Below are 25,345 nucleotides of genomic sequence, written 5' to 3'. Positions count from 1 at the left end.
ACACTAACGAGTCTCATGACATCGGGGAGGGAAAATGGCTAATTTGGACATTTTTCAATTAGGGGTGTACTCACTTTTGTTGTCAGCAGTTTAGACATTAATGGCTGTGTGTTGAGTGTTTTTGAGGGGACAGCAAATTTACACTGTTATACAAGCTGTACACTAACTACTTTACATTGTAGCAAAGTGTCATTTCTTCAGTGTTGTCACATGAAAAGATATAAAAGATATAAAATATTTACAAAAATGTGAGGGGTGTATACTGTATACATGTAAAAGAATGAATATTTTTTGCTAGAAAATTACTTAGAACCCATAAAAATGATATATATTTTTAAAAACAGAGGCCCCAGAGAATAGAATGGGGGTGTTGGACTTTTTTATAAAATTTTTTTTGGGGGAAAAAAACACTTTAATGAATTTTATTGCACAAAACACAATATAATATCCAATTGTTTGGTAATATATAAAAGATGATGTTACGTGGCGTAAATAGATACCAAACATGTCACGCTTTAAAACTGCACACACCCGTGGAACGTCGACAATCTAGGTGCATTATATCATCCATAGGAGACATTTTAAAAGCATTTACAAGTTACCACTTTAGATTCACACAGGAGGAATAGTGCTAGAATTATTGCTCTCAATCTGACATTCGGGGCGATACCTCACATGTGTGGTGCGATCACTATTCACATACCGAAGCACGCCTTTGTGCGTGGGCACGGGGGGGACAGGGGCGGTGAAAATTTTTATTTTTATATTTATTTTATTTCTTTATTTTTACACTGTATCTTTATTTTTTTTTGTTTTTGGACAATTTTTATTGTTATCAGAAGAAATGTAAACATCCCTTGTGATAGCAATGAGCAGTGACAGATCCTCTTTACTGAGACATCTGGGGTCTATTAGACCCCACATCTCTCCTCTGCCCTTAAAAGCTTCGGATCAAAAGATATTTAAAATCACAGGACAAGCACTGTTAATAAAACAAATATATATATAATAAGGGGCACAGCCCCCCCACCCATGCATCCTGCCCCCTCTCCTCCATCCCCCATTAACATACAGGGTGCTGGACTATGGATTCCAATAGGGGGTGGAGTGTTTTTTTGAGGCACGTGATTAGAGCCAGAGGCTCTAATAGGCTTCAAAAAAGGGTGGGCTCGGGGCATTATTGCTGTGTTTCATATGCATTTTCTGGTGCATTTTTGCATTGCCTGGACCTGTGAAAAATGGACATGTGACTCAAAAGCACACCAGAAATGTAAATCACGGTGCATTTTTACCGCCATTTGCTTCAATTTTCATTCATTTCAACAGGAAACTGCGTTTTTGGAGCGGTTTTCAACACCACACCAAAGATGCAGCATGCAGGACTTTTCAAGACGCAACGCAGCCACAGTACATTGTTGTAAAAATCTCATAGGATTTAAAGGGAAACATTTTTCTTGCAGAGTAAAAACACAGGAAAAATTTATCAGTGTTAAAAGGGGCCTTATAGTGAGTGAGCAAGTGCTGATTAAGTGAATGTACAGGAGATTGTATTAGAAAGGAATTAGTGAAGTTTATTTTGTAGTGATCACCTCCCCGGGACAGTGTGGTGCTGAGGACTGGATTTCTTATCTAATGACATTTGCACTGGCAGACTGTTTATGAATAAAATGTGATGAATGGATGCTGAGCGTGTGTGTAGTGATCGCTCTGTTCTGGGATGCAATCAGCGATGATGATGATGAAGCGCCCGGTAGGGAGGCAGGCGGTAATGGAAAGAAAGAAGGCGCAGTGCAGGCGCTAAAAGGAGGGTAGGCTGGCGCTTGCTGGGAGGCAGAGTAGGCATTAGTCGGATGGAAATGGGAGGGGACATGGGCGGTACAGCACTGATAAGGAGGAGGGGGCGGTCCGGCAACTCAGGCTCAACCCACATGGAATGTTTTTAAAGATCCCCCATTGATAGAAGATCCCACTTCAAATACAATCTTCACATGTCATCATTGCTACAAGTCATCCTGTAGTAGGCCCTGTTCACATATACTGCACTGACTGGCATCTTACCAAACCCGAAAGAATGCAAGTCACTGCAAGGACACATAGAAAACAATTGTCTACTAGGGGGAAACATAAATATATGCGTAGGTGGGAGGATCAACTTGGGGAGGAACTGACACCTGAACAATGGGCCATTATATGGAGATGGCAGCTAGGAGCTCTATATGCATACTTATGCATACAAAACTCATACAAGGTGCTCCTTCATTGGTACCTTACCCCATCACGTTTGCGAGCCATATACCAGTCGGCCTCGGATCGCTGCTGGAGGTGTCGCCGGGACTGGGGTACGCTATATAACATTTATTGGAGCTGTTCCTCTCTCCAGCCCTACTGCCGGGCGGTTCAGGACCTCCTTCACCAGCTATTTGAGGTAGATATTCCTCTCTCTCCTAAATTTTTCTTATTGGGGCTCCCTCCCACCATACTTCCAGGACTAGCCAAAAAACTGGCGACGCAAATACTCACGGCAGCCAGATGTCTAATATCCTTACATTGGAAGCATCGTAATCCCCCGTCTCTTTCTGATTTGTATACCAGAATTAAAGAAGTAGAGATTATGGAATCCATGACAGCCAGACTTACAGATAGAGTGGATAGACACATAGCAACATGGGAGCCTTGGCACAAGCGAATGGATCCCCCCGCGATTCCATGAGACCCCCCCGCCTTGTAAACTGTACATACCTGGGGCCCCGGAGAGATGAGCCTTAATATATGGGTTCTTTTTATCTACCACTTTCACTTCCCTTTTCTCTCTTTTCTTCTCTCTCCCCCTCTTTGAGCAGCATGGACAAAACACTATTTATGTGTTCGTCTAGAATCCTAAGGTCAGTTTGTCCTTTTTCCTAGAGAAATTTGTTATGACTGCTATGCTTATATTGCCTCTTTTTTCTCTATGTTTATGTTTTATTGTACATACGATGTTACTTTCAACAATTGTATTGTATAATTGGAAACTTAATAAAAATCGTCAATTATAAAAAAAAAAGAAAACAATTGTCTTCCTGTTCACACCACAACACCTATGTGATGTAGAGTGCGGTGCATTGTGGTGAAATGGTACATATATGCATTTTAATGCACGTAATGCATGTAAATACCCATCAACACAATGCAAATCTACCGAGAGAAGAAAAAGCTTTTTTTATTATTTTGTCGCCTACAAGGACCCATTTTAGTGTGCATAAACACCTGTCAACGGACATAACAATGCACACCAATGGAAGGCACATCCATTTCTCAAACATTTTCATGTAATTTAAAGTGGAACTTCATCCAAAAGGGGAAGTTCTGCTTTTCGACGCTGGATCCTTGGACAAGTGAATGACAGTTTATTTAAAGTCAGCAGCTACAGGATTTTAATTTTTTTTTCCTAAGGTGAAGATCTTCTTTTTAGCCCAGGTTCACACTGCCAGTGACTTCTGCACGACTTCCGCAAAACTTTGAAGTCAGACCCCAGTGCGCCTTCGGCACGACTTGCATGCGACTTCTTTTTTTTTCATTAAACAAAGGTTTTATTAAGTAAAAATAGTGCATATAAACACAGGGTTATACCAATATACATGTATATAAAATGCATGTTAAACAGGGGAAGTATACACTGTTAATATAGTCAAGATTTGGAGTAACATGTGCTAACACCAAATGTAAGTGTATACAACTATGAAATACTATTTCCCTCCCCCCCCCCCCCCCACCCCCGTTGAACATTTATTGTTTTTTATTTTAGTATACGTGCTGTATATATATATATCGTGGCGTTCTCATATATGTTACATACCTTTAAATCTGTATGGGATATGTTATGCACTGTGCAGACATGACCATTATGGGAAAACAACATTAACCATGGTGCCTTCTGATTTATACTTTCATTATTTGTAACTGGAATATAATCTTAGTTATGTAGGTCTAAGTGGTGTATTGTCGGATGATCCTATAATTAAGTACAGGTGTCAGATTCTTGCAACCATCGATCCCAAATTTTGTTGTATTTTGTCGGACAACCTCTATTGATGTAAATATGTTTTTTGTATGGCAAGGTTGCGTTAACTTCTGTTTTCCATTCCACCACGCTGGGGGGGGTTGGCCTCATCCATTTTCTTGCAATAATTTTCCTGACAGAGAATAGGGTTTCATGTAGAAATACCTTGGTAAATTTGTCTACTGTGTCTGGAAATATCCCTAAGAGACATTGTTTTGGTTCTAGCGTTATTGGAGAGCCCATGGTATCGTGTAGGAATGTTGTAACCTGTTTCCAAAGTAATTGAATCTTGTGACATGTCCATATTAAATGGAAGAACGTGCCTGTTTCTTGTCCACACATCGGACATAGAGTGGACTGATTGCGTTTGTATCTAGCTATTCGAATTGGGGTAAGGTATGTTCTATGAGTTATGTAAATCTGAGAGAGTCTGTCTGAAAGTTTTGGTGATACTGCTTTGCATGTCTCGAGGGCTTCCTCCCACTCCTCATTTTCCATCTGTCCCACTTCTCTTTCCCAGCGAGGCTTCAGGTCAAACGCTATTTTTGACGAAGTGGGAGTTAGGAGCATATTATAAAATGTGGATATTAATCCGCGTGGGTCTGTATTTTTAACAATGGCCATAATGGGGTGAAGAGTGGGCGGAGCCTCAACCCGCAAAAATTGTGTTTGGGTCGCGTGTCTTAATTGTAGGTATCTGAAGAACATGAAATTTGGAAGAGAAAATTCCTCTTTGAGTATGTTGTAAGTTTTGAGGACTCCATTGGATAGTAGATGATGTATATAGTAAATTCCCCTAGACTCCCACAGTTCCGAGTCCGGTATGTTTATAAATTCTGTCATATCCCTGTTGTGCCATATCGGTGTATGGTCGTGTAGTCTGGGTATTCCTAATTTAGTGGAAGCAAGGTCCCAAATACATCTGTAGTGGTATATCAAGGACTTCTTGTCTCCCCCCATCTCAGTATTCCTGGATCCTGCTGATATTGCATATAGTGAGTCCCCGGTAAGCTGTACTCTTTTAGAACAAAGGAGGGTCAGGAAGCGTACGTTGTCTGTCTTGTCTATGTGGAATAGTTGTGATAATTGTGATGCAATATAATAAAGGTTCAGATCAGGTAAGGCCATTCCCCCCATGTCTGTCGGGTTTTTAAGCGCTGGCCATGCGATTTTATGTCTGCTAGTCCCCCAGACAAAAGGTTTGAGTAGAGCCTCAAGAGATTTAAAGTGTTTTAGTGAGAGATATATTGGGGTATGCCACAATATGTAGAGGATTTTCGGGAGAAGGATCATTTTTATCAGATTTATGCGACCCCATACTCCTAGTGGTAAACGGGCCCAAGTGCGTATTTTGGTTTTGACTAGTGTAAAGAGGGGTTCTATATTGAGGGGAATATAATCAGCCGGATCTCTGGATATATGAATTCCTAGGTACTTGATTGTATCTGCTCTTTTTAGTGGGGTCTCTGTCCATGATTCAGGTGGTGGGAAACTGTCTATAGGTAGTATCTGGGACTTTTCCCAATTTATCTTTAAACCGGAAAACGTTCCGAAGTGTTCGATCAGCTGTAGTGCTTTTTGAAGGGAGGGACCTGAGTCAGCTAAATAAAGTAGGGTATCGTCCGCGTATAAGCTAATTTTTTCGGTTAAGGTCCCCATTTGTAAACCCACAATCCCGGGGTCTGCACGGATAGACACGGCCAACGGCTCTGCAGCCAGGGCGTAGAGAAGTGGGGAAAGAGGGCAACCCTGTCTCGTGCCTCGACTGAGGTCAAACTCTTGAGACGGCCACCCGTTCGCCACCACTCTAGCTGTAGGATGTTGATAAAGTAGTTTGATCCACTTAAGGAACCTGGGGCCAAAACCATACTTCCCCAGGCATTGCCACAGGTAATCCCACTCTACAGAGTCAAACGCCTTGGCCGTGTCAAGCGTCACAATCACCCGGGATCCCACATTTCCATGTGTGGCCTGTAAATTTATAAACAATTTCCGTAAGTTGAACGAGGTGTTACGACCAGGCATAAACCCCGCCTGATCTGTATGAATCAGAGAGAGAATAACTTGATTAAGTCGGAGGGAAAGTACCTTGGCTAATATTTTGATATCTACCTGTAATAAGGAAATTGGGCGGTAGGATTCGGGGTATCCTGGATCCTTTCCCGGTTTAGGTATGAGGACTATTGTTGCCTCTCTCATAGAATCTGGAAGTGAAAATGTCTCAAATAAATGGTTGTATAAGGTTAAAAGTTTTGGGATCAAAAAATCCCTAAATTGAGAGTAGAATTCTATAGGTAGGCCGTCCGAGCCTGGGGATTTGGACCTGGAGAATCCAGCTATAGCCACAGCTATTTCTTCCTCGGTGAGGGGTGCCTCGAGGAGGTTAACCTGGTCTTCTGTTAATTGAGGAAGCGCCGTCTCCTCCAAAAAGGAGTTCATTGGGCCCTTGTCCTCAGGGCTTTTTGAGGTGTAGAGGTCAATAAAGAACCCCCGGAACATAGAGGTCACTGTGAGGGGATCAGTAATGGATTGACCGCCAGGACCGTATAGGGATATTACCACCGGAGGTCTATCTTCATTGTGTACCAGGTATGCTAGGAGTTTGCCAGCCTTTTCCCCGTGCTCAAATAGCTTTTGTTTGGCAAAGAACATTTTATGTCGTTCCTTCCCATATTGAAGTTGGGCTACTACTCTGGTTTGAAGTTTAAGTAAGTCCGCATTTGCGGGAGAGGGGTCGCTCGTATAATTTTGTTCAGATTGGGATAGCGCCGTTACCGCTCTGTCTAGCTCCCTAGAGGAATCTGATTTGATTCTATTTATGCGAGCTGAAAGTATTGTGCGAACATGAGATTTAAAAGATTCCCAGATTGTTGCTATGGAGGTTGAATGGTCATTGTTCCTAAAGTATAACTTCCATTCATTCATGAGTTCATCATCCTCAGGGAGTATCGAGAGCCAAAATGGGTTTAACCGCCAGCTCCTTTTTGGTTTGTCAATGGGCATGTTTAATGTAATCGAGTATGGGCTATGGTCAGACAACAACCTGGGAGAGAAAACTGTCTCTAGTAATCTAGGTGTGAGACTTTGTGATAGCAATATCATGTCAATTCTAGACATAGAGTTGTGGGAAGAGGAGAAACAGGAGAATGATTGCTTGTGTGGGTATTTATATCTCCAAGAATCCACAAGGTGAAAAGGGGAAATTAGCTTGGCAAATTTGGTTTCTCTGTTGGTTATTGGATGTGGACTCGAGGGTTGAAGTCTATCAATCGAGGGGTTTAGCGTGGTGTTAAAATCCCCTAGCCAGACCGCCTGGACTGTGGGATGTTTGGTCATGAATGTAAATCCCTCTAAGATTATGGGTATGGAGAATGGGGGAGGAACGTAGAGAGCCAGAATGAGAAAGGGTTCCCCATATAATTTAACAAATAAAAAGACGTATCGTCCCTGCGGGTCTGTGGAAACCTCTATAAGCTCAAATTGTACCGATTTGGCCACCAAAACTGATACCCCACGCGCGTGCGATGTGTAGGTCGAATGAAATGCCCATCCAACCCAGGGTCGGCGAAGAGCCATTTGCAATCTCCCCTCCACGTGAGTCTCCACTAAGACCAGTATGTCAGCGTGTTGTTTTTTAAGGAACGCAAGGGCCGTCGAGCGTTTTATCTTCTCGCGCAAGCCCCTCACGTTCCAGGTAAGAAACTTTAAGGTCCCCATGTGTACCCTCTTATACTGCTACGTGTTTCAGCTATTATGTGTTTGTCTAGTTTTTTGGTTAGTCTTTCTATAAATTCGTATTGTATATTCAGTGTATACTTTACTAGATATAGCATAGCTTTTAATATCTGCAGCAACAGTGCCAAACTTTGGTTGGTGTACAGTCTGAATACAGCACATATAAATCTGTTCAACGGTTGAACTATCCCCCCTACCACCCCCCACCCCGCCTTACAACCCTCCCAACTGTTGCAGGCATCATCCCCAAACCAATTGAAATTCCCCAACAAGAAAATAAAAAACTTTGCATGGTAAAGCCATAAACACATGTGTAATCGGGGCCACCGCACTAGGTAATGATAACGGGATATACTCCGCGTTGGAGGATTGGCATTTAAATGTTCATTGCAGTGGCACCCAATCCCACAATCATATCCGTTGGTGTTGAGTGGGGTAAAGTCTCGCTGCACTTTGCAATAAAGGGGCAGGACTATGTCATCCCCGAGCTCCGTCTTCTCAAAAAAGATAGTGAGCCACATAATATAACAGAGGAAACAAATTGAAATAAAAAAAACGCATGGGCAAGGGGAAAAGTAAAAAGGGTTGACTGTTGGTCTAAACTTGACTCTCGCAGTAAGTATACAACTCACAGTTCCTTGGTGGGTTTCCCATCTGGCTCACTAAAGAAATAGGTGGGCTAGCGGGAAGAGCATTGAAATCTAGCAGTTTGATCTGTATATGTCCACTTCTGTGCTCATCGCATAGTTGTTAAACGCTAATCAGGTCTGCGAAAAGTATCGGGAGTAGTATGTTGTATTGATTGTAGTGAGTGGTGGCAAATAATGTACTTACAGCGGTATCAGTCTGCTCTCTCCGGTGCCCCTTGGCGTTCCAACCAGGTTATCACCTCCTCTGGCTCCTCGAAGAAGTGGACTCTGCCATCCCGCTCCACTCGAAGTCGGGCTGGGAACAGCATTGCGTACTTAATTTGCTTTACTCTCAGCCTACGTTTGGCCTCCGTGAACCCCTGTCTGCGGCGCTGTACTTCTGTCGAGAAATCGGGAAATATGGCGATTTTGCTGTTCCCTATTTGAATGTTGCCTTTTTCTCGCGCCATTCTCAGGGCCGCATCTCGATCTTTATAATTAAGGAGCTTGGCTATAAAGGTGCGCGGGGGTGCTCCCTGTGGAGGTGGTCTAGCAGGCATTCGGTGGGCTCTTTCTACAGTTAGCAGTGGGGAGAAGGCCTCTCTGCCATAGTGCGTGATGAGCAGCTGCTCCAGGAATGTGGTGGGGTCTTTACCCTCAGTGCCTTCAGGGAGGCCGATTAATCGCAGGTTGCACCTCCTCAGTCTGTTCTCCATTTCATCCTGCTTTGAGAATAGTTGCTGGATTTGGCGCTGCATACGTTCTGTTCTCTCTTGCAGGGGTGGGATGGTGTCTTCCACATTGCTGATTCGGTTTTCGGTAGTTTTAACCCGGTCTCGTAGTTTATGTAAATCTTGCCGGATGTGAGATATATCTACCTTTACCTCCTCTATCTGGGCTGTTAATGAGGTTCTGCAGAATGTGATTGCCTCTAGAAGCCGCTCTGTGTCTCCTGTCGCACGTTCCTCCTCAGGCTTCTCTGCAGCTCCATTTTCCTCCAACTCCTCTCCCTCTTGTCGGCGGTATTGAGCCAGTTTCGCTGCTGTCGCTGCTTTCTGAGCCTTTGTGGGAGACATCGTGTCTGGATGTTTCAGCGGTCACAAGGGGGAGGTTATTGCGCTTGTTTAAAGGGGGTCTGTGGGCACTGGATAGTGCAGAGGCAGGCAGCACGTGTAGGCCCAGGCCGCAATCTAGGCCGGTTTGGAGCGTCAGCCTCTCTGGGTCTCAAGGGGGCACACAGGTCAGAAGCAGGGGGATGACAAAAGTCCAGCTCCTCCGGAGAGTTGTCTGATGGCTGGGTACCTGGAATGTTGGGGCTGGTTTCATGCAGGGCCAAATCCGAGGTGTACCAAGATGGCCGCGGCCTCCGGGTGTAGGCCGAAGCCGCGGTCTCAATTAGTGCTTGCCGCCGAGCGGGAGATCGCCGCTCCGTTCGGGCCGCCGGGTCAGAAGCAGGGGGGTGACAAAAGTCCAGCTCCTCCGGAGAGTTGTCTGATGGCTGGGTACCTGGAATGTTGGGGCTGGTTTCATGTAGGGCCGAATCCGAGGTGCACCAAGATGGCCGCGGCCTCCGGGTGTAGGCCGAAGCCGCGGTCTCAATTAGTGCTTGCCGCCGAGCGGGAGATCGCCGCTCCGTTCGGGCCGCCGGGTGTCCTGTTCCTCCGGAGGTGAGATCCAGCTGTCTCAGGTGTCTCAGGGAGTCAGTCTAGCCAAACTGTCAGCGGTATTTGTGCAGGATTATTGCTTTTATCAGGAGTATTGGACGGAGCTCTGAGTCCACACACCCTACCCCATGCTGCGTCAGGCCACGCCCCCGCATGCGACTTCTTTAACAGAAGTCAATGCAAGTCGTACTAAAGTCAGATCAAAAGTAGTGCAGGGACCTTTTTCTAAGTCAGAGCGACTTAGGAGGAGCAACGACCCCGGCAGCAGCAAGAGCCTCTTCCATGAGACTGGATTCAGCAGTGCACCACCACCACGTCCTCCTCCCCGCACCTCTACCACAGTATAAGGTAAGGCCAATGGATTGCGCAGCGGGAGGGGGGCTGGCGGTAGTGCGAGTGGATCGAGAGCCCTTGAGGGGAGGGGGGAGCACGGGGGGTGGCGGCAGTGCGAGAGCCGTGTGGGGGGGGGTTGGGTGCGAGTGATGGGGCCAGGTCTGTTTGACACACAACCCCCCCCAAAATATTGACGGGGGGGAAAGGGGCAACACAGCTCAGCAGGAGAGATCGCTGTACTAACATCAGGCTGTTAATGGAGCGGCTTTTCCTGAGCTCAACCCGCTGGGTTGAACAGCAAAAAAACTACTAGTGTAGTAGCGGCATCAGCTTATGTTTTCACCTAGTACACCCAGGAATAACACACCCCTGTCCCTGGGTGGCTACGCTCACTTCTGCAGTTTATCTATATTTGCCACTCAGGTTGGACTACATACCTGTCTTTGTCTTGCCTTTTGCATTAATAAATAAATGTAAGGAACATTTGGTCAGCATTTAGCAAATGATACTTCCACTCTCTTGGCAGTGTTACCCTATTTGACCAGCACCGCACTAATAGTTTTGTAGTTTCCTTGCATGTAATTTTCTCTAGTGCCAGCTTCACCCAGCGATAAATTAACTTGTCTAAAAAGAAGCTGAGCGTGCAAAGTGACCTGCGTTCCCTGACGCTTGCTCAGTGTCATTATTCCTCATTTAACAGACACAGCAGAAGGACTTTTCAATGAGCAGACACATTCCTCTCATAGAGGAGCAACTAAAATGGTCTACAAATGAGAATATAATGCATAACCAGGTGGCATTGTCTAGAGATAGACTATTTGTTCTTCTTCTGTTTAGTGCTCTATTATTACTACAACAGATTCTGAAATGAAAACCAAGTATTTGGTCTGATTTATCCATATACAGTAGTTGGGTGACATGGCATGTTGATAAACAATCTAGTTGCATTTTTGTATGTCAACGGTATAGCTGACAATGATTGGGCTTCATTCAGATTGGCATTGACACCCATTCTGCATGCATGCCGCATTTGTTATTGCGCCTGCATCCGCTCCAAAGTGCTGGAGGCCTTTAGAGGTAGATGCAGGTATGGCGTCTGCACAGATACAGCCGTGTGTCAAAGTTTGACATGCATTCAGGAGCAGGTGCACTGATCCATGTACATCAAATTTTGACATGCAGATGTGTCTAGGCAGCTGCTGTGTCTGCATCCATCTCTTTATGCTTCCTGTGCAAAGTTCAGGGCAGATGCAGGCGCAATAACAAATGCAGTCTGAAAGTAAAACGGGTGTCAACACCCATCTGAATGAAGCCTAGGGTTGAAATAGATCTTCACTATAAATAGCAGTGACACACAAGTTTCTATCCTGAATAGCAGCACCAAGGGGCTAAAAGCATATTTAACAAGTTTCTGACACCATATACTTTCCTTGTCGGAAGAATAAAACATATATTTATATATTAATGGGCTTCCTGTGGGAGGATGCAGACGAGGCTCATAAACTGAAAGGTCGCCTGTCAGTGATCAATATTTCTTTTTTTCTCAGACATATTAGATTAATAAATTCTGTGTATTACAACAAAGTGTAGAATAGCTTGAGATCAGAATAGTGAAGCATACTGTTCAGGCATTAAAGGGTCGGTGCTGCTGACACAACTATCCATAGAGGCTAGCATGAGATGTTTAACACTACATATGTCAATAACACCCTCTAGTGGTTGAAAATATAATAACAGCCAAGACAACATCTACTCATAGAAAAGAAGTCCATAGGAATGTCCCAGGATCTTCTTTTAACTTACCATTCCCGCCGCAGGGTACAAACTGGAATACTCACAGTGACCCAATCTTCACCCATCACGGCGGGTCGGAGTAATGCCAGACCTTCAAGGACAGGGTCCCCTTTTAATGTAGGGTCCTCTGCCTTGGACCCGTATAGCGCCCTGCCAGAACAAACCTGTGGTATAGAAATGTGACCAAGATACTGGATCCTAGGGCCCAGCTCTCTTAAGAGAAGCGTTACAGGCAAAACCTCATTCTTCCGTACCAAGGCTCAGGTACCATCCCCATTAGCCTTTGATTGTAGCCTTTGAATGGATCCGATTGTGCAGCTCCTTGACCCTGACAGGCCTTTCCAGGGAGCTTCTTTAGCACAGATTTTAACCGTGACCAACACCTTAGACACTGGCAAAAAACTGAGGTACTCCCTGTGTGGGAGGGGTTATATAGGGAGGGGGACTTCCTGTCTGTAATTATGCCAGTGTCCATCACCTGAAGGTGGCATATAACCCATACAGTTATTACTGTCGTGCTCTGTGTCCCATGATGTACGAAAAAGAAAGTGATATTTCAGTTATAGGTGGTGTTTCATAAGCTGAGACATCACTTAGTTTTTACTTTCTTTGGAACTCCAGTGATAAAGACTGTCCACCCAAATCCCCAGTTGTTCTTACTCACCACAAAGAGGTATTAATCACAAAACCAAAACATACTGCAGCTTACCAAGGATTAGCTGTGATGGCTGCATTAAATACATTTTTAAGGCCTTTTCCTTCTGTTTTCACCTGTAAATCTGGTCAGTAAAACACTTCTTGTATCAGAGTGCCCCACTCTGGATGAAGAGGCACACGGGGGCTATCTTTGAACAGCAACACAGTCAGTCTGGGGTGAGGGGAGTCTTACATCTACTAGTAGATTTTTATATGTATATATATATATATATCTATATAGATATAGATATATATATAGATATATATATATCTATATCTATATAGATATAGATATAGATATATATATATATATATATACACACACTAACAAATGAAAGCCAAACAGCCAGCTAACACTTTAAAAACAGTTACAGCAAACATTTTTTTCCATTATAGGATAAAGATTTGACATAAATCAATAAAAAGCTGATCATTGTAAACACCACTGTCACTGTCCTTGTAACTGCTACTTGTTATTTTGAAAAACAGCAGACTTACTGGTTGAATCACCAGCTAAAAATAAAGTAAAGAAGGCCTAGAAAAGAAAACAAATGCAGCCACCACATCTAGGAGGTGGAATATAATACAAAATAATATATTTTGCTTTTGGGTTTAATACCACTTGAATCACTAGCCATACACATTTTGAATTGAGCCAAATTCTTCCATGTTAACAGGGTAGATGGGGGAATGTCCGCTGCTAGTGGCTGTATTCAAGCAGCCACCAACACCGACGGCTGTAAGGATACCCGAACAGTGACTGCATCTGGTTGGACACAGTCATGGTTTAGTCAACAATTTTCCACCTGGATACTTCGATTTTTCAATCAAAGTCTGTCAAGTGTCTATAGGGATCTCCACAGCTTGAATTTCAGCTGATTCAGCCAAAATCCAAGCTGTGTATGACTATCATTGCTCCTCCAGATACAGGAAAAGAGTGTTCTCTCTCCTCCCATTGCATTCTTCATAGTATACAATGAAACAATTCTACAAGACTGAAAACACCTTAAAATTAGTGAAGGGGAAATCATGATACAAGAGACATACAGTACCTGAGTGAAAGAAAACATAACACTCCATAATTCGAGATATTCGTTTTGAGTGGACTGTATTTTCTTCTGAGTTCGTCCCACAGTTCTTTAATGTGGTTAACATAGCATTCCAGGTAACAGAAGCTATTCTGGTACCAATTAACATAGAAATAGTTTCTTTGTTTTCTAGAGAATAATCTATTACAAGAAAACACTCTTGAGCATTAGCTCTTTGCCTGGAGCCACTTGTGTTCTCCCAGACTCTGCTCCCTACTGGGTTTCCTGATTGCCTGTTGGGCTCCTCAATGAGCTTTTCCATTCTTGTACCACATGTGTCTGTACAACAAATGGGTTCCATTCTGAATCTCTGTAACTGATGTATTGTGTGAATTCAACTACAGCTAATTATGGGCCATCCAGAGGACACCCGGGTAGTGCAATTTATTGGCTGTTTAGACAAGTTACACATTGCCATTGTCAGTGAGCAGGCAGGCCTGTTAGAATTGACCAAGCATGCAGCTAAAAGGTGGGCACACACAATCAATTAACCAATGCATCTAAACTGATCAAATAAAGACTGCCAACCAAAAACCCTCCATTCTATCCAATTATGTCACTTAACCAAGGCAGGCTCCAGAAAAACACCAACTTTACAGTCAGGATCCACCTAAATGCCTGGACTGGCAGCTGGCTCAGTCTCTCAGCGAGCCGCTGAGAGGCTGAGCCAGCTGCTCCCACTCCCTCCACAGCCCAGCGCTCCAGTGGGGGGGGGGCAGAACAGAGAGCCGAAGACTGACAGTCACAGGCTTTCTACTCACTCACATGTTAACCATTAAATGTTTTTAATGGTTAACATTTATAACTGATAGATCATATTTTTTAACAATATTTTCAGTTGACTGCAAAAAGCAGAATAATACCTTGCGTATTGGCTTGTTCAGAATTGTAAAGGGTGATTAATGGCTTGTTTGCAATCACTGGTAGCAAAATCCATCAAAAATCGCTATGTATGCTCACCTTAACCTGATCCTATGAAATGACAGTCCTCTGATCTGACCTTTACTAGCCAGACCGGGTAATAATCTTTTGTATACTGAATAAGACATTGCCTGCCTTTCTGGGGGTAACAAGCAATTAAACATTTTAGAAAATGTGTTCCGATTACTACTATTTCCTCATAAGATAAGTGCCCCTCCCCTGGGCTCCTTCTTCCTTTGTATAGGCATTAACAAGAATGCCTGCTTGATCCATACATTTGTGTTTTTGGAGCGGTTGTCAGATCTGAGAGCATGAGGATAGCTGGATAATGTTTTTAGGCACCTTCAGGATAAAGACAGACAGGCCTATTTATTTATTCTTTATACAAACTCTGTTTGCAGCTAGTCAGATATCTGGTTCACCTTGAGACCCATTGTTTTTATTATCACCAACAAACAATCCAATCCCGGTAGTAAATAGCAATATTCTGTCTTTCCTTTCAGTATGCGATTGTCAGAATGTGGACCTCAATTTTCTTTTGAATTGGTTGTGGTTATTACATAGTAAATAGGTGATAGCTGAGCACATATCTGTAGCCTTTTTTTTAGAGAGCCAATACGATCTTCGAATCACAGACCAGGAGCTTACTGTTCTGCAGTTTCTCTTTCAGATAAGATACTTTGGGGGTTATTTACTAAAGGCAAATCCACTTTGCCATACAAGTGCACTGCAAGTGCACTTGGAAGTGCAGTTGCTTTAGATCTTAGGCACTTGGAGGTACAGTTGCTTTAGATCTTAGGCACTTGGAGGTACAGTTGCTTTAGATCTTAGGCACTTGGAAGTGCAGTCGCTGTAGATCTGAGGGGGGCATGCAAGGAAAGTAAAAACCAGCATTTTTACTTGAACATGATTGGATGATAAAATCAGCAGAGCTTCCCCTCATTTCAGATCTTCCCCTCAGACTGCACTTCCAAGTGCACTTTCAGTTTGCACTTGTAGTGCAAAGTGGATTTGCCTTTCGTAAATAACCCCCTTTGTGTGCAAAATGTCAGGGTTGATTTAGGAAAGGGCAAATAGACAGTGCACTCTGCAAGTGCAGTTGCTCCAGAACGTAGTACATGAGTTGAAGCTTCAATTTGCATAGAATACCTAATCACTTGCAAGCAAAATAAAAAAGCAGCATTTTTGCTTGCACATGATTGGAGGATGAAAGTCAGTAGAGCTTCCCCTCCTTTACTAAAGCCCTATACACACAGCCAAATATTGGACATTCTGAGTTCTTTCATTTTATTTTCGTTCAGCCTGCAGGGTTGAACTAATAAAAAAAAAAAAAAAAAAAAACCTCACAGTATGTACTGGGTTTAAGGCCGGCCATAGACAGTTTGAATCTCCGAATCTGCTGAACCAGCTGAGAATCGAACCACGTATGGGTAGGATGAATGTTGATCAATCAACTTGGGTACAACCAGCCTGCCGGATTTATTTGCGATTATCGCTAGCAGTTGCTATAGCTAGGGGCTTTGCAGGAAAAATATTTGCACCAACTATGGCCTGCCTAAGCTCTGGAGCAACTGCCCTTACAGAATGCACAGTTAATTTGCCTTTAGTAAATCAACCCTTTCATATTAATTTATAGGATCATCCTCTTCTTAATAGAAATATTCCAGCTTGAAGCGTTTTTTGTTTTTTTTTTATAATCAGTGCTACACATTTTATTGTTTCTGTGAGCTCATTACTATGCAACATTTTTTTGTTCACTAGATATTCATAGCAACCTTTAAATCTTCCATACATTAAAGCGCAAACCTGTGCTGAGATAAAAAATGTAGGATAGATATCCCATAGCTAAAAGCCTTGTGAAAATTGGATCTGCCTGGCTGACTCTGTTTTCAGTGCTTTACTGGCAACAAGTATGCAGCCAGTGAAAGTGAAGTCATGCCTGCTCAATGGCTCAAAGTACTGAGGATATTGTTTTTCTATTTTTGTTTTTTTCTAAAACACAAAAACACACACACACACACACACACACACATATATATATATATATATATATATATATATATATATATATATATATATATATATATATATACGCATTATAGAATTGGAGTCACTTACAAGTGGAGTCAATTCTTTAAAGTTTAGTGGAAGTCAGAATGAAGTCAGCCCAGGACACATGCCACTTGCTACAGCAAACAAGTTAATCCATATGAAAGATTAAAGTCCTCTCACTCTGCTCCATATGGTGTGTCCTAGTCTGACTTGAATCTCATAATAACACTGGCCTCTGGCCCCAAAGTCCTACTAATTTTTACATTGTCCAAAAAATGTAATCAGGCCAGTTTTTACCAAGGCATTACCGGGAAACATATCTGTATGCATGTTTTTTTTTTTTTTACCTATTTCCCCCAATAATCCTTCTGTGCCCCAACCCACTAGCATTAGTTCTTCCTAATATATATATATATATATACAGCAAAGCAATGTTTGTTTGTTTTCTTTGCACTTTTCCATGTGTCTATTTAAACTTTGAATGCATCATTCTTCATCCAGTGTTAATAAACATTACCCGTTATGAAAGCACAGTCATACCAGACATTAGGCTTAGTGTGGTTACGATCAGAAATCTGGAATTAATTCAGTTGATTAAAAACAAAACACACCATGTAATTAGTAGAAAACGATGAGTATGTAACATGGAGCTCAAACAATACAAACCAGCTACATGTTTTTTTAATAACTTAAAAGCATTGAGCATTTCAGTAAATATGGCAAGGACAGATTCTGAGGTTTGATTTTTGTTTTGATTTAGCTGTTTTTTGGTCACATGCTGTTTTTATCATTGACTAATCCAGGGATTTTAGGATAACCAACATCTACAGAAAACAGCGTTAAACTCTTGCATGCACCTGACGGTGGGAATATAAGGCACAGACCTTTTTATATCTATAAAAAAAGAGTGAATTAACTTCACTGCATCCATAAGGGCCGGACCATTTATTTATGCCAGCAAGCTGGATAAAACACCTACTTTTTCTATCGCTCAGGGATCATGGAGACAAGATATTTAAACGGAAAATATAGAGCTGCCATTGGTGTCTTCTTAGCTGGCTAACTGCCTGGCTTACCTTATGCAGATAAGGACTTCTGACCACCCGAATGACTTTCCTGATCTACCTGTTTATTCTAGCTCAGTGACACAAAGCTTAATAAATGCAGCTTTCATAAAAAAAAAAAAAAAAAAAAAAAAAACTGGTGGTCCTGCCATGAAGATCCTTGTTCAGAGACTTCTTGTCATGGGGTGACAACCGCTGTGCTCCTGCATTGTCACCTTGTAACATGTGCCCCTGGCAGTGACCACAAACAGATGTGCCTGTAGTTAACATTAGGAAGCTGATCCAAAACAATGACATACAGCTAATGCTGTGTATGTAGACAAGAAGTGGCTGAAAAAAAGACTGGAGAAGACCAGTAATGCTAATAGGTGCAAAAGAAATAAAAAAAAAAACTGGTGAAAAAAAATAAAAGCAGAATTTTTCTAAAAGAAAAAATGGCAGTTGTTGAATTGCTTGTATTTGCTTTAACATTATTAGATTCCAGAGAAAGTGGTCAGAGTACTGAGAAATTATTGCTTGTCTGCATGTTGGATGCTAATAAGGCAAGAGATGCTTAATTTGGCAGGTGGACCTCAATGACATAGACCCCAGAGATATGGGAGGATGTAGTAGCTGTTGTAGTTGTTAGAGCCCCATATTACTGGTGTTTTGTTATATCTGCTGCAGTTATAAATACCTTCATCCCCTTCTGATAAATACTCAGCATCGCTGAGAATTTCAGGTATATTGGCTCTACGAACTGTACGAACAGGAGACAAAAATGTAATGCTTGGACAGGACAAGTGTGCCTAAATTTCTCATCAACAATAACAATAATAATGATATATGGACTATATCAGACTATAAGTATTATCTAAAGTAAGCGTGCTAAAAAACCATTAGCCATTATTTGCTGCCATATACTTATAGACTTCTTTCTTTACCAATGCTAACTGGCACAGATGGACAAACCTCTAGTTGTGGCCTTTGTATTCTGAGAGCCGGTGCCACCAGTTATCAGAATACCCAGTAGTGCTTGCATCTGATTGGATGCAGGCACTTGTCAGCTGAAAATGTTCCTCCCGGTTCCTTCGACTTTTCAATTGAAGGATGTCATTGGCGCTGACAGAGCCAGTTTAAAGGATAAGTTCACCTTCGGGAACATGTTACAAGTTCCACCCTTTTCTATGGTGGGACATGTAACATGTCCCAGCTCCTGCTGCCCCTCAGGGATCCACTGCCTCTGTGTGACAGCAGTATGGGGAGAAGTTCTCTGTGACAGCTGTCACTTTTTGGAAAGAGCGTGGCCATGTGGGGCTCCACCCACACAGCCATGTCATTTTTACATAGTTATATAGTAGGTGAGGTTGAAAAAAGACACACGTCCATCAAGTCCAACCTAGGTGTGTGATTATATGTCAGTATTACATTGTATATCCCTGTATGTTGCGGTCGTTCGGGTGCTTATCTAATAGTTTCTTGAAACTATTGATGCCCCCCGCTGAGACCACTGCCTGTGGAAGGGAATTCCACATCTTGCCGCTCTTACAGTAAAGAACCCTCTACATAGTAGAGTACTGTGAATGAATCAACTACAAGTACCGTCATCCTTTGTGGCTGTCGGCTTGTAGCTCTCAATGAATTACTACGGTGGTGTTGAGCGCTGTGGTAGTTTATTGATTCTTCCTGTCAGTGTGAAACTGCCTGCCCTTACAATGTATGGGCAGACAGCTTACACTGACAGATCTGCAGGAGTCCGTCATGGCACCAGCAATTTGATCATCGCGGGTGCAATGCTTTCCAGGCTCCTAAAAAAATTAGTAAATGCACAGTTTTTTAACTGCAAAAAAAATGTGCATTTTTTTTTCTTAAAAGGCGACTTTATCCTTTAGGATTTGTCAACAACTGTGTCACGGGAGGGCTTATCTAAACAGTCTATTGTATGGTCCAGGTTGTAACATTTTTGGTTAACTTCTGCATGACATTGCATAGTTCCAAAGATCAGATATCTGCATGCTGCTAAGCTGCAGTTACTGTGTCAGGCAGCTGCCCATATTTCATGGTTATGGAGGTAACTGCAGAGCATATCAGAGGTCAACAAAGGCCCCACACATCTGCAGACCAAAAATGCAGTCTTATGTGTGTGTGTGGGCCTGCATTGTACAGTAACCTTTGATAATCACAGAGATAAATAATGATACACCGACAGCCAGGAATGCTTGTGTAAAGTCAGTGTAGCTCAGGTAATCTGGGATCTTCAGACCCATGTAAACCACAGATAGCACAGTCACTTTATCATTTTACAGAACTGACTTTCAAGGCGGGACTGGCGATGACACGGATAAAAGGAAGGATGCACGTTACTTCCATACCTTCATCATCTGACATGTCCAAAACCTCGTTCATTGTTTCTGGGACGTTCATTTTATGTTTTTCAGTCACCATCTGTTAAAGAAAAAAGGAAGAGAAAACATTGCTTTAAATGTTAGACTGGGGAGTTTTACAAGCCAAATATGACAGCAGCGCAGGAACAATGCAGCCGCTTCACATGTTGTGTGTATACTCTCCAGGCTGCCAAAAATAAAAAATAAACAACAGAAACTCTCCCTGGTGTGTCCGTGGAGTTCTGATGCTAACTCAGAGCATATGTGTTCTAAACCCTTTCTGAGCCTGACATCGATACACCCCATTTGTCACTTCAAGGCTTGCAATACTTTTTTTTTTTTATTTGTAAAGGTTAATGCATAGGTTATGTATGTAATCTTACTAAAATTATATTATAAACTAAAGCAAAATTGTTAGACCCTTCTTGGCTTTGTTGGTAAAATTTAGTAATGGGGAAACATTTGCCTGTTGGCCTCTTCTTGACCTTCTCCTGTTGACCTTCTTGACTGGTTCTTAACAAACTGGTCAAGAAGGGCTGGTTTCAATGCAAAAATCCAGGCAATTAGTTATAGACTCAGTTATAGAACATACAGAAATGTTTTTTTATGTCAGTAAATTTGTATCTTTAGTTTGTGATCCTACCAGACAGCACAGCCTGATCCTGAGGCCCCATTCACACCTGAGCGTTTTGTAGCTTGAAGCCCGAAGCTACAAAATGCTGGAGGGGAAAAAATCTAATATTGTCTATGGGGATGGTTCACATCTCCACTCCAAAACACCTGAAGCTAGAAGCTCCAAAACGCCTGAGGCTCAAACAAGTTCTGGAGCTTCTTTTTAGGCAGATTACAGGCGTTTTTCTTCTTTTTACATTGGTGACCATTTGACCTGGGCAAAACTGCAGCAAAAACACATCAAAATCATGGCAAAATTACGGTAAAAACACCTGACTTTCTGCCTGAAAACGAAACACTCAGGCGTGAATGCAGCCTTAGCCTCCATTGAAGCAGCAGCAAAGTTTAGTCAAGAACATTACCCCAAGTCTGCTATAAAGGATTGATGAGGTCATCCTTCTGCTCACTGCTCCAGTCAGTAGGTTCTCTGCCAGCACATGTGTACTGCAGCATAACTTGATTGGCTGTCATTTATTATTTGTGCTATATTTAGCACAAGCATGGGATGTCTTTAATTGGCCTATGCAAGTTTGGATCACTTAATGTATTACAATAGCTCTAAAAGGCATGGGGTAACTTCCTTGCTGTCAATTTATTTCAAGCATTTGAGCATGAATAATTATATTCGGTTCATGCACACTGCATCTCAAAGAAGCGGCTCCTACGGGCTTTTGAGCTCTCATTTTTTCTGCCTGGAAACTCCCCTTCATATTGGCCAATGTGTCCATGCACACCATGGCTTTTCAGGAGTTTACAGGCATACGCTCTTACAGGCAGAAACAAACCCCACCAAATTTGAGAGGAGCTTTCCAGTAGAAAAGACACCTAAGTGCCCGAAAACATGCAAAAAAGCTCAAAGAAGCTTGAAAATGCACAAAAAAAAAAAAATAAATATAAAAAAAAAAAGATAAAATGAGCTGAGCGGAGGGTTTGTGAAAAAAACACGCTTATGCTTTAAAAAAAGCTCAAAGAAGCTAAAGAAAAAACACATGCAAAAGAACACAAAAAAGCACAAGCTTCTTCAAGGTTTTAGGCACAGAAATAAAAGCAGATTTTTTTTTTTTGCATACTGCAGCTCAAAAAAAAAAAACCTGCTTTTACAGGCATTTGAGCTTTTATATCAGCTTGAAGAAGCTTGTACTTTTTTGGGCTGAGCAGCTTCTTTGAGCTGCAGATGCGCAGTAAATGCAGTTATTGTGTTTTGAAATAAGATACAAATTCATTAAGTTTAGTTCTAATGAAATGTTGTTAAGTAGATTAACCCAATGTTCATAGAACAAATGGGCCAGTCTATAGCCTCGTACACACGATTGGATTTTCTGCAGACAAAACCCCAGACTTTTGTCCGAAGGTGTGTGCCTGGATTTTGTCTTGCATACAAACGGCAAGGAATTGTCGGCCAACAAACACGAATGTATTGACGTACTACGTGTTTTTTCAGCTCTTTAGCGCCACCCTTTGGGCTCCTTCTGCTAATTTTGTGTTAGTAGCAGTTTGGTGAGTGTTGATTCGCGCTTTTCATTTTGCGCTTTTCATTTTGTGCTTTTCAGTTCGTTTCTGAACGGTCGCTCGTCAACCAGACATATTTCGGAATCAGAGGTGATAACGTGTTATTTATTATTGGCCTTGGAGTTATTACTTTGACCCAAGTCCAGTCCAGGAACAGGAGGAGGAGGAGTTCTTGGACCAAAAACTGGTTACTTTATTAATCGTAACCTATGTCATATGCCTTTGCTGCGGGAGCTCCAAGAGAATAATTCAGATGTTTTTCAGAATTATCTCCGGATGACGAATCCCTGCTTTCACCAACTCTTGGCATTGTTGACCCCCTATATTAAGAAGCAGGACACATGCATGAGGTTTTTATTTTATTTTTTGGTTGAATAATAATCGTTTGATTTGTTATATTTTCTATATTTTTGGATGCATAGAATGCACTTTTTGGTTAAGTTCTATTGGCAGATAGCATGTCTAATGCTATTTTTCTTTTTTTAATGCACAATAAAAAAATTGTGGAGAATAATACTTGTGTTTTACTTCAAATGACAATTGGGGAGTAGGCAGTTACATTTTAAAAAAATACAATGTAAAATTGGCAAGGGATACCAACATAGTTGTAGCTTTGATCTTAAAAACTACGGGATAATGGTGTTGTGGTAAAAAAAATAAAAATAAATAAAAAGCATAATAATATTATTCTTGATATCACTAGAAAAAAAAAGCCTGTGAAAATTTGTTTGCAATAACTCCATCAGTATCACCAGCAAAGCAGATTCATTATTATCCCATTAAAGAAGAAAAGAATGTGCGCTGCATTTCGAGATTTCATAATTTGTCACATCACAAATGTTAATCCTCCATTACAAACGCTAGTTTACAAGACCGACCGCTTCTGGTTTGTCCTTGCTTCTGAGCATGCGTGTTTGTACTTTGGACTTTTGTCCGACGGACTTGTGTACACACGCTTGGAAAATCAGACAACAGACATTTGTCCACGGAAAATTTTAAAACTGCCATCCAACATTTGTCCACAGAAAATCCGACAAAAATTGTCCGATGGAGCGTACAAACGGTCGGATTTTCCACCAACAGCCTGTCATCACACATTTCCCGTCGGAAAATCTGATTGGCTAGCCGATCAACAACTTTTTTTATTAAAAATATATCATGCAGTAGATCAGAGACATAATTAGATAAGTTTACTCACAATTGTAGTCAGGGTCTCCTCTGTCACCACTTTCAGTGTATCGACCACTGAAATATAACCCAGTCTACGAGCTATAGCCAGAGCAGTATTGCCATTCTATTGAAAAAAAATGAATTAGTATAGAAGCCACAACAATGTTTATATAATTAGAAAAAAAAGTGTAATAATGTAATGTATGAGCAGAGGTGTTTCCTTCTTTATGTATAACATTACAGTGGACTTTCCTGTCTCACTTCCCTACCAGCATCATACAAATATTACACAATAACTTTCCCATTGCGGGATCTGCTCTGATGACATACATTTGGCTATCACCCATAAATGAGGATGTTAGGATTGACAGACAATATCCTGTATGTACTACATGTTTTATCTAAAATATCTGCATTGGCCCTAAAAGGCCATCTAAAAACAATAATATTACGTCTTTCGTAGGAGAAACAAATGGCTAGGACAATAATACACTTACTTTATTGGACTTAATGAAAAGAACAGTGAAATGCAGTAAGTCATGATAAAACATTCTACTATGCAAAAGTCTTCTATAAATTGAGAAGATGAGAGATAAAGAGAACATGTGCTTTGCCCATACAAGCTTCCCTTAATGGTGGCCTACTTGTTGTTATACTTAATTTTCCTTTGTTCTCTTGCTATACATACAAATACAAAATAAATATTTGTATGGGGTTCAAGTGACTTGCTGTTTTTCATGTCACGTGAAAGTGATGGTGCTTGGCGATTGGCAGCTCAGACACCTACTAATGGGGTTGATTTATTAAAACTGGAAAGTGCAAAATTTGGTGCAGCTTTGCATAGAAATCAATCAGTTTGCAGGTTTTATTGTCAAAGCTTAACTGAGCAAGTGGATTGGCTACTATGCACAGCTATACCAGATTTTGCACTCTCCCGTTTTAGTAAATCAGCCCCACTGTGACTTGGAAGTGACTAGAGTCACCACAACCTTGTGTAAGTTCCAAGCTTTGCCTGTACAAGTTTCCTTAATTGTGGCCTACTTGCTGTAATGCAGCGTACACACGGGCGGACTTTTCGACCGGACTGGTCCGACGGTCTATCCGACGGACTTTCGGCGGACTTCCGATGGACATTCCCAACGAACGGACTTGCCTACACATGATCCCACCAAAGTCCGACGGATTTGTACGTGATGACGTACAACCGAACTAAAATAAGGAAGTTGATAGCCAGTAGCCAATAGCTGCCCTAGCGTGGCTTTTTGTCCGTCGGAGCGGACTTTTCGCGGGGAATCGAGTCCGTTGGAAAGATTTGAAACATGTTCCAAATCTAAAATCAGTCAGATTTTCGACCGCAAAAGTCCGCTGCAGATCCGATGAAGCCCACACACGGTCAAATTGTCCGCCAAACTCAGTCAGTCGGACCAGTCCGGTCGAAAAGTCCGCTCGTGTGTACGCGGCCTTATACTTATTTTTTCTTTGTTCTTTTGCTACACATACAAATATTCAATAAATATTTGTATGGCGTTCAAGTGACTTGCTCTTTTTCATCTCATGTGAAAGTGCTGGTGCTTGGTAATTGTCAGCTCAGGCACCTACTACCGTGACATGGAAGC

At 42.0% G+C, this 25,345-nt stretch overlaps 1 protein-coding gene across 33 annotated transcripts in view; it reads right to left on the bottom strand.

Moving 5' to 3' along the window:
- Positions 1 to 25,345, bottom strand: part of ANK3 (ankyrin 3) — a 902,861-nt gene that overhangs the window by 141,754 nt on the left and 735,762 nt on the right. For 22 of the 33 annotated variants that reach the window (XM_073596276.1, XM_073596279.1, XM_073596287.1 and 19 more), the window contains 3 exons: positions 23,758 to 23,853; positions 20,367 to 20,439; positions 18,692 to 18,754 (listed from right to left, as the gene is read on the bottom strand). In XM_073596276.1, the coding sequence (XP_073452377.1) occupies positions 18,692 to 18,754; positions 20,367 to 20,439; positions 23,758 to 23,853 (232 nt within the window). The remainder of the gene's footprint in view (positions 1 to 18,691; positions 18,755 to 20,366; positions 20,440 to 23,757; positions 23,854 to 25,345) is intronic. The other 11 variants (XM_073596282.1, XM_073596270.1, XM_073596286.1 and 8 more) reach the window with 1 other exon arrangement.

This window comes from Aquarana catesbeiana, linkage group LG08, assembly GCF_042186555.1.
Source record: "Aquarana catesbeiana isolate 2022-GZ linkage group LG08, ASM4218655v1, whole genome shotgun sequence".
NCBI classification, from domain to species: Eukaryota; Metazoa; Chordata; class Amphibia; order Anura; family Ranidae; genus Aquarana; species Aquarana catesbeiana.
The sequence above is the reverse complement of the archived record's forward strand: the minus strand, read 5'-3'. Positions and strand labels throughout refer to the sequence as shown.